This window comes from Alosa sapidissima, chromosome 15, assembly GCF_018492685.1.
Source record: "Alosa sapidissima isolate fAloSap1 chromosome 15, fAloSap1.pri, whole genome shotgun sequence".
In the NCBI taxonomy this organism is placed as follows: domain Eukaryota; kingdom Metazoa; phylum Chordata; class Actinopteri; order Clupeiformes; family Clupeidae; genus Alosa; species Alosa sapidissima.
In genome coordinates this window covers 35,077,563-35,087,562 of record NC_055971.1, presented here as the reverse complement: position 1 = coordinate 35,087,562, position 10,000 = coordinate 35,077,563, and the positions used below count along the sequence as shown (strand labels likewise).

At 44.4% G+C, this 10,000-nt stretch overlaps 1 protein-coding gene across 1 annotated transcript in view; it reads left to right on the top strand.

Annotated features, from left to right (window-relative positions):
• fat3a (FAT atypical cadherin 3a) overlaps positions 1-10,000 on the top strand; it is a 138,076-nt gene that overhangs the window by 35,799 nt on the left and 92,277 nt on the right. The window contains 4 exon segments of the mRNA XM_042063520.1: positions 2,144-2,342; positions 5,049-5,110; positions 7,608-7,916; positions 9,071-9,281. Coding sequence (XP_041919454.1) covers positions 2,144-2,342; positions 5,049-5,110; positions 7,608-7,916; positions 9,071-9,281 — 781 coding nt within the window.

Below are 10,000 nucleotides of genomic sequence, written 5' to 3'. Positions count from 1 at the left end.
AAAAAAAGTAATAAAAGACAAGGTAGAATAATTATCAAGGCAGATTCAGAATTTGTAACTCGGCACAGTTAGCAGAAAGCATCTGAGAACAGTTTGGTCTTAAGTCTAGATTTAAAACTGGCTACAGTTGGGGCCTTTTTGATGTCATCCGAAAGTTGGTTCCACAGCTGAGCCGCATAGCAGCTAAAAGCTGCTTCACCATCTAACTGTAGGTTTTACTAGCAGGTTTTTCACCTGGGACCTGAGAGGACGAGAAGGTGTGTACTGCTGAAGCATGTCTGACAAGTATTTAGGTCCTGCTCCATTTACTGATTTATAAACAAGCAATAGTGCTTTAAAGTCAATTCTGTGACTTACTGGAAGCCAGTGCAAGGACTTAAGAATTGGAGTAATGTGGTCAGTTATTTTAGTTTTTGTTAGAATCCTAGCTGCTGCATTTTGTATCACCTGAAGCTGTTTAATAGTCTTTTTAGGAATGCCTGTGAACAGTCCATTGCAGTAATCAACCCTGCTGGAGATAAATGCATGAATGAGTTTTTCTAAGTCATGTTTTGACATCAGCCCTCTGAGTTTGGCAATATTTTTGAGATGATAAAAAGCTGATTTAGTTATCGCTTTCATGTGGCTGTTGAAATTTAGATCACTGTCAATTAATACACCAAGATTTTTAACAGTATCCTTTGCCTTCAACCTTTTTGTGTCAAGGAGAGTGGCAACCCTAAGTCTTTCCTCCTTTTTACCAAATATAATTACTTCAGTTTTTTCTTTGTTCAGCTGAAGAAAATTTTGAGACATCCAGGTGTTGATTTGTTCTATACACTGACACATAGATTCAAGAGGACCATAGTCGTTTGGTGATAGAGCTAAGTAAATTTGTGTGTCATCTGCATAGCTATGATATGAAATCAAATTATTTTGAATGATTTGTCCAAGTGGGAGCAAATAGAGGTTGAATAACAGTGGCCCCAAGATCGACCCCTGGGGAACACCACAGGTCAAGGACGTTGGTGTTGAGGTACAGTTTCCGAAGGCAACAAAGAAGCTCCTTTCTTGTAGATATGATTTTAGCCAGCTGATAACTATGCCTGTAAATCCAACCCAGTGTTCTAGTCTGTGTAGTAAAATATTGTGATCAACAGTGTCAAATGCTGCACTAAGGTCCAGTAGCACTAGGACTGATGTTGTACCTGAATCTGTGTTGAGGCGTATGTCATTGGAAACTTTAATGAGAGCTGTTTCAGTGCTGTGATTTGCCCGAAAACCAGACTGAAAGTAATCAAAATACCCATTTGATGTTAGGAAGGTGGTTAATTGATTAAAGACTACTTTTTCAATAATTTTGCCAATAAAAGGTAGATTGGATATGGGCCTGTAATTGTTTAGCATGGAGGCATCCAGGTTATTCTTCTTGAGAAGTGGCTTTACAACAGCTGTTTTCAGTGACTTAGGAAAAGTGCCAGACAGCAGTGATACATTTACAATTTGAAGGACATCTGCCGCTATGAGGTGAAAAACAGTTTTGAAGAAATTGGTAGGTAGAGTGTCTAAGACACATGTGGAAGAGCTGAGATTATGTACCGTTTTTTCAAGTGTTTCGTAGTCTATCAAGCTGAACTCTGACATCAAGTTTAGTTTCCCTCTGTTTGTTGTGTGTGTGTGTGTGCCTGTGCGCGCGCGCGTGTGTGTGTGTGTGTGTGTCTTTGTGCGTGTGCCTGTGTGTGTGTGCGCGTGTGTGTGTGTGTGTGCCTGTGCGTGTGTCTGTGTGTGTGCATGTGCGCAGGACACACACACACACACACACCTGAGCAGGACATGACATTTTTTTAGTCTCTGTGCTCTCCTGCTCCCCCCTATGGCCTTTGGTGGAGGTGCACACAGACTAGGCCCTTACAGATGAGTGTGTGTGTGTGTGTGTGTGAGAGAGAGAGAGATATGTGTGTTTCTCTTTCTGTGTGTGCACACAGAGTAGGTCCTTACAGATGAGTGTGAGTGTGTGTGTGTGTGTGTGTGTGTGTGTGTGTGTGAGAGAAAAAGAGTTTTTGTGTGTTTCTCTGTGTGTGTATCAGTATGTGGAGAAGGCAAGAAAATACTCCAAGTCTAAATGGTGTGTGTGTGTGTGTGTGTGTGTGTGTGTGTGTCCTAGGTCGAGGATGTGAATGATAACGCTCCACTGACATCAGACCCCATGTATCACGCGTCGGTGCTGGAGAATTCGCCCAAAGACCTGTCAATCATCCAGATCTACGCCCAAGACCCAGATGCCACGCCCACTGCAGCGCAGCTCTCATTCCGCATCACCAGCGGCAACGCCAGGAACCTGTTCAGCATCGACTCACACACAGGTGTGTGTGTGTGTGTGTGTGTGTGTGAGAGTGTGTGTGTGTGAGTGTGAGTGTGTGAGTGTGCGTGCGTGTGTGAGTGTGAGTGTAGCATAGAGAGCAGCTATTTTTAAGAGGCGCTGTCTCTAGATGTAGCATAGAGAGCAGCTATTTTAAAGAGGCGCTGTCTCTAGATGTAGCAAATAGAGCAGCTATTTTTAAGAGGCGCTGTCTCTAGATGTAGCATAGAGAGCAGCTATTTTAAAGAGGCGCTGTCTCTAGATGTAGCAAATAGAGCAGCTATTTTAAAGAGACGCTGTCTCTAGATGTAGCATATGTAGCATATAGAGCAGCTATTTTTAAGAGGCGCTGTCTCTAGATGTAGCATAGAGAGCAGCTATTTTAAAGAGGCGCTGTCTCTAGATGTAGCACAGAGAGCAGCTATTTTAAAGAGGCGCTGTCTCTAGATGTAGCATATAGAGCAGCTATTTTAAAGAGGTGCTGTCTCTAGATGTAGCATATGTAGCATATAGAGCAGCTATTTTAAAGAGGCGCTGTCTCTAGATGTAGCATAGAGCAGGGCTTAAAATTCATTTTTCAAAATGGGGGGGAATTCCCCCCTTAGGTTATTTATGTAGGGGGGATTTACACAATTTGGGGGGGAGGGGGGGTCGATTCTGATACCAAGTCAAGAATTGCGATTTCAATACTTCGATACTTTTTTTAAAAAAGTGTTTGATTTTGGGGCCCCCACCACCCTGACGTCATCAGTAATATATACTGTAGTGGGATCATTCACAACAGTGGACATCCTAGATTCTGCTTGACTCTCTCCACACACACAAACACACACTGAAAATGATAGCTTATGTGATATGTTTCTATCATATATTTTTGAATTCATATAGAGTGTATTTATTTAATAATGCATTTTTTTAAAGTATAGCATTTTACTAGTAATTACTAGTAACTAAACATATTTAGTAATTTGAATGCCTCATATTGACGTTTAACCTATAACACTTAGGCATATCTTTAATGTGGTGTGTAGGTCCAATTGAGTGCACATTGCTGATGAGTAGGTGTAATTGAGTGCCTGTCACTTTAAGAAAATACGTGAGATTAATTCTATGGAGTAATTAGCCCCCCTTCAACCTGACGGTTTTAGGCTATAGTCGCTAGTGAATAAAAGTTGTGCACGGTGCGGTATGTGTATGCAAATCATTATGTTTTCTATGTCATTAGATACAATAAATGTTGAAAAAACTAACATGTCGAAGACAATCTTTCTGGGATCAAGTGTTGACGTGACCTGACTGAGCTAGCAGGATAGTTACCAAGGAGCTCTTTCCAGATGTAAAAGTTTGCCATGGTAGCGTAGCCTATTTGCGTAAGCGCAAAGTGGTTCTCTCTCTCTCTCTCTCTCCGTGTGTGTGTGCGTCTGCATGAGGCTATGTTCAATTCAACTCGGTAGTTGATCAGTCCGGTCAATAGCACCGCATTCACGCCACTTAATGATTAGGCTATATTAACGTCATCAGACAGGCTGTAAAAGTGTATGCGGGAATTTCTCGCATTATGATGGCTAGAGTTGCGGGACTTGAACAAATTATGCGCAATACCCGCAATCCCGCAGTGAAATTTAAGCTCTGATAGAGAGCAGCTATTTTAAAGAGACGCTGTCTCTAGATGTAGCATATGTAGCATATAGAGCAGCTATTTTAAAGAGGCGCTGTCTCTAGATGTAGCATATAGAGCAGCTATTTTAAAGAGGCGCTGTCTCTAGATGTAGCATATAGAGCAGCTATTTTAAAGAGGCGCTGTCTCTAGATGTAGCATATGTAGCATATAGAGCAGCTATTTTAAAGAGGCGCTGTCTCTAGATGTCGCATATAGAGCAGCTATTTTAAAGAGGCGCTGTCTCTAGATGTAGCATATAGAGCAGCTATTTTAAAGAGGCGCTGTCTCTAGATGTACACAGCCCTTACAAGGAGTCCCAGGTAAGACTCCGCTGCAGAATCTCTAGGAGTTTTATTCAATCATTTGAATGTAAAGTGTTGGGGTAAGCGTTGCTGTTTTGGATTGTAACTGTGTCAGTCAGTAGTGTATGAGACCACGGAGACGCTAGTTTCAGTTTGGATGAGTTCAAATAAGAGGTGAGCGCAGATGCCTGGCTATACGGTTCCAAGGGTCAGGGTCGCACGGGTCAGGGAATGTCTGGAATATCATGGAAAAAGTATTCCAGACATCTTTTTCAGGAGAAAGTCATGGAATATCAGGGAATTTTGTTGTAGCAGTTTGAAATTTACTTTCCAAAATACATTAGCAAATATGTCCCGCTCTAAAAAAGTAAAAGATTCTTGAATGCTACATGACTCTTCTGAAAGTTTTTGGTGTGTGTGTGTGTGTGTGTGACCATTACAAGATACCTTGTTGGGAAGAGTGTTCAATTACACCCCAAATATAGGGTACATTTTCAGTGTGTGTGTGTGTGTGTGTATGCGTGTGTGCGTGACCATTACAAGATACCTTGTTGGGAAGAGTGTTCAATTACACCCCAAATATAGGGTACATTTTCAGTGTGTGTGTGTGTGTGTGTATGCGTGTGTGCGTGTGTGCATGTGCATGTGTGTGTGTGTGTGTTTGTGTTTTCATGCGTGTGCGTGTGTGTGTGTTTGTGTATTTGTGTGTGTGTGTGTGTGTGTGTGTGTGTGTGTTTGTGTATTTCAGGTCTTATCACAACAACCTCAAAGAAGCTAGATAGAGAACAACAAGATGAACACGTGCTAGAGGTGAGAGTCCTTATTCACACACACACACACACACAGAGCATGCACCCACACACACACACACAGAGCATGCACACACACACACACACACACACACACACACACACACACACACACACACACAGAGCATGCACACACACTAGGGGGCCTATCATGACATTCTAAAGTGCATCGTCACTCGTCAAAAGTCTATTCAAATTTAGTAGGATGTCCAGTTCACATTGGGAGGGGTTTCGTTATCAAAAGTGGAGCGCATGGCGCAACAAGGTGTTCCTAGGTTTTTTAATCAGTCATATGGGTGTGTTTGGGGCGTAACATCATTTTAAACCAATGACATCTGTCATTCCCTTTAACGGCGCAAAGCACGATATGTCAAATAAATGCATCGGTATTTTGGCATTCAACAGCGCATTTGAAGGAGGCTGTTTGCGAGACCGTATGGAATAGTCATTCTTAAACCATGCTTTACTAAAACCTAGCATAGCCTTCACGCATTTGCAACCGTCTATTATTTGAACTCATTGGCAAAGTGAAACTAACTTCACCAAGGAGTCAGTCAACGACAAGACAGTTATATGCAGTTACTTTCACTATTGACTGACAATGGGTTACTATCGAAAACATAGGCTGGAAAAAGCAACACTTACCCTAATATTGCTCAAATGACTGAATAAAACCATTTGCAGAGGAGTTGCTTATATCTCGTGACAGTGCGTCTTCAGCTGTGCTCCATACGTGTCTCTCGCCTCTCCCCTAATCACTTTTAACCGTCATTACCAATTTTCAAATGATGGTGAATAACTACTCATCATGAGATGTACAGTATTTCGTAATGTCTTTATTCTAATTATGTTTCCCATTGTAATCGTGCAATTTGTAATGCTTTGAATGGACATGCGCTGGTGTGCGTTCATGAATGATAGAAGGATGGTGCGTGCACCTGCCATTATGACTGTTGACATGCGCTCTTAAAATAGCATATGAACAACTTGCCATTGACTTCTGACCAGGTTTAGGTGGTGTACGATAGCGATTTTTAGACAACGCGCCAGGCCCCTCCCTAGGTTGTTAATTGCCACACCCCTGGGCGCAAAGTTTAAAAAATAAACGTGCAAAATACCAAATTAAACTTTGCGCGGTTAGAAAACGAACTTTACGCCAATGCGCTGGTGCCCAAAATACAGCCCTAGGACTGTAACGATATACGATTCAAAACCGAAATCGCGACATTCATATCAACGATACTGTGTCGCGGTGTGAAAATGCAGAATCGCGACACACCTTCCAGTGTTTCACGCAGTGCTTTGCATCTTACGCGGCCGGAAAAGCAACCCACATCTCCCGCTTTACTTATCGGTAGCCTACGTTGTCCAAAAACAAACAAATAAATAAATCATAATTTCATACCTCTCCTTGCTTTCATTGTAGACTATGTGTGCAACTTTACCAAACAGTATAGAAGTAAACCCCCTCTCCTTGCCCCGCTCTCTCTCGCGCTCCCTCCCTCTCCCTCCTGCTCAATGAACACGCACGACTTAAATAAAACATTCACAATCGTGAAAGCAAGGACGCATAGAAGACGACTAGCTAAATTACTATTAAATCCGCTTAGCATCATTAGCATGCTGCACATATTTGTTTAAAACTCTTGCATTGAAGTTGACTGATCATCTCAATACCAACGTTTCCCAAAAGGGCCTCTCCCAAGGAGAACAAGTATTACCTTGAAACTTAAACACACATGGGAAACCTGAACAGTCAACCAATCAGTAGACTATGATAGGCTAAGCTAGCCAACTATGCTACTTTGTTTACAATATTTCCATGCTTCAACCAGACAGCTGAATTAAAGAGGTAGAGTTGTAATAAAAAATAGCAGGCCTAGGCTATAGGCTAATCTGTATAAAGTGTGCTGTCATAAATATCAGTCATTCAGAAAAAAAAAGATATAGATATGTAATCCTCTGGTGTTCTAAGGGAGGCTATTAAAATGTTATTTAATAAAATGTCTAGCCCCCCCCCCCCAAAAAAAAAAGAAAAATCGAGATTCGTATCGAACCGTGGGTCAAAAATCGTGATACAAACCGAATCGTGAGGTTGGTGTATCGTTACAGCCATAACACACACACACACTCACACACACACACACACACACACACACACAGAGCATGCACACACACACACACACACACATACACAGAGCATGCACACACACACAAAACATTTGGCATCTGTGGCCTGATGAGCCCTAACAGTGTGTGTGTGGGTGTGTGTATGGGTGTGTATTTGTGTGTGAATATGTATGTGTGTGTGTGTGTGTGTGTGTGTGTATGGGTATGTTTGTGCCTGCATATGTGTGTGTGTGTGTGTGTGTGTGTGTGTGTGTGTGTGTGTGTGTGTGTGTTTGTGTGTGTGTGTGCGTGTGTGTTTGTGCCTGCATATATGTTTGTGTGTGTGTCTGCATGTGTGCGTGTGTGTGTGTGTGTGTGTGTATTTGCAGGTGACGGTGTCCGATGGAGCACCCTCTCCCCAGCAGGCGGTGGTGTGTGTGTGTGTGTCGGTGTTGGATGTGAACGATAACGCTCCGGTGTTTCTGGAGAAGGTGTATCACGTGCGTGTTCCCGAGCGCCGCCGTCGCCAGGCAACCATCTACCGTGTCTTCGCTCATGACCGTGACCACGGCAACAATGCTGAACTCACCTACAGCATCACCGATGGCAACGGAGACGGGAAGTTCACCATCGATCCCAAAACTGGCGTGGTGTCGTCACGGAAACATTTCTCAGCGGGCAATTACGACATCTTAACTGTACGTGTGTTTTAAGAATCTGCGTCTGTGTGTATAGTCTGTGTGTGTGTGTGCTTATGATACAACCACGGGTTGAGTGAGTCACAAGTCACATCATGAGTAAGTAAGTCACATTATGAGGCTGCTTTCAGCAAGAGCAACCAGCAGCCAGTAGTAGCCTAGCAACCATGTAGTAGCCTAGTAACCACAGCAGCCACTAGTAGCCTAGCAACCGTGTAGTAGCCTAGTAACCACAGCAGCCACTAGTAGCCTAGCAACCGTGTAGTAGCCTAGTAACCACAGCAGCCACTAGTAGCTTAGCAACCATGTAGTAGCCTAGTAACCACAGTAGCCAGTAGTAGCCTAGCAACCGTGTAGTAGTCTAGTAACCACAGCAGCCAGTAGTAGCCTAGCAACCGTGTAGTAGCCTAGTAATCACAGCAGCAACCGCGTGCAGAGGACAACCAGCCTCAGAGTACTCTAATGGGCCAATCCCCTCAGAGCTACTCTACTAAATGGGCCAATCCCCTCAGAGCTACTCTACTAAATGGGCCAATCAGCTCAGAGCTACTCTACTAAATGGGCCAATCAGCTCAGAGCTAGTGTACTCTAATGGGCCAATCAGCTCAGAGCTACTCTACTAAATGGGCCAATCAGCTCAGAGCTACTCTACTAAATGGGCCAATCAGCTGCACAAAGCTGAAGGAGTGGAGCATGGAGACAGCAGCACAATCAACAGGACAAACAGAAACAAATGAATCAGGCTCAGTGTAGTGTGGGCTCAGTGTAGTGTGGGCTCAGTGGTGTAGTGTAGTGTGGGCTCAGTGGTGTAGTGTAGTGTGGGCTCAGTGGCGTAGTGTAGTGTGGGCTCAGTGTAGTGTGGGCTCAGTGGCGTAGTGTAGTGTGGGCTCAGTGGCGTAGTGTAGTGTGGGCTCAGTGTAGTGTGGGCTCAGTGGCGTAGTGTAGTGTGGGCTCAGTGTAGTGCGGGCACAGTGGCGTAGTGTAGTGTGGGCTCAGTGTAGTGTGGGCTCAGTGGCGTAGTGTAGTGTGGGCTCAGTGGCGTAGTGTAGTGTGGGCTCAGTGGCTCAGTGGGCCGACGGCGCTGGCTCTGGTCTCATGGGGACATGGTGTGACACTGTGTGTGTGTGTGTGTGTGTGTGTGTGTGTGTGTGTAGATCAAAGCCGTGGATGGAGGCCGCCCTCAGAGGTGGGCGTCGGCTCGTTTGCACATTGAGTGGGTGGGGCGTCCAGCGGCTGACTCTGCCCCCCCCGTGTTTGACGAGCGGCTGTATAACTTCAGCGTCACGGAAACCGACCGAGTGGGAGAGATAGTGGGTGTGGTCTCAGTCAAACACAGCTCCTCCCCTCTCTGGTTTGAAATCATTGGTGAGTCCACTGACACACACACACACACACACACTCACTACAAACACATACACTCACCTACATACATACACACACACGTTCACACATGTTTACGGATATACACACACACACACACACACACACACACACAATACACACGCACACTACACACGCATTGACACACACATCACACACGCATTAACACACACACACACACACACACACTCATACACTCACACACACATCACACACGCGTTGACACACACACATCACACACGCATTGACACACACACACACACACACACACACACATCACACACGCGTTGACACACACACACACACACACACACACACACATACACACACACACACACACACATCACACACGTGTTGACACACACACACACACACACATCACACACACATTTACACACACACGCACACACACACACACACACACACACACACAATACACACGCACACTACACACGCATTGACACACACATCACACACGCATTAACACACACACACACACACACACACACTCATACACTCACACACACATCACACACGCGTTGACACACACACATCACACACGCATTGACACACACACACACACACACATCACACACGCGTTGACACACACACACACACACACACACACATACACACACACACACACACACACACACATCACACACGTGTTGACACACACACACACACACACATCACACACACAT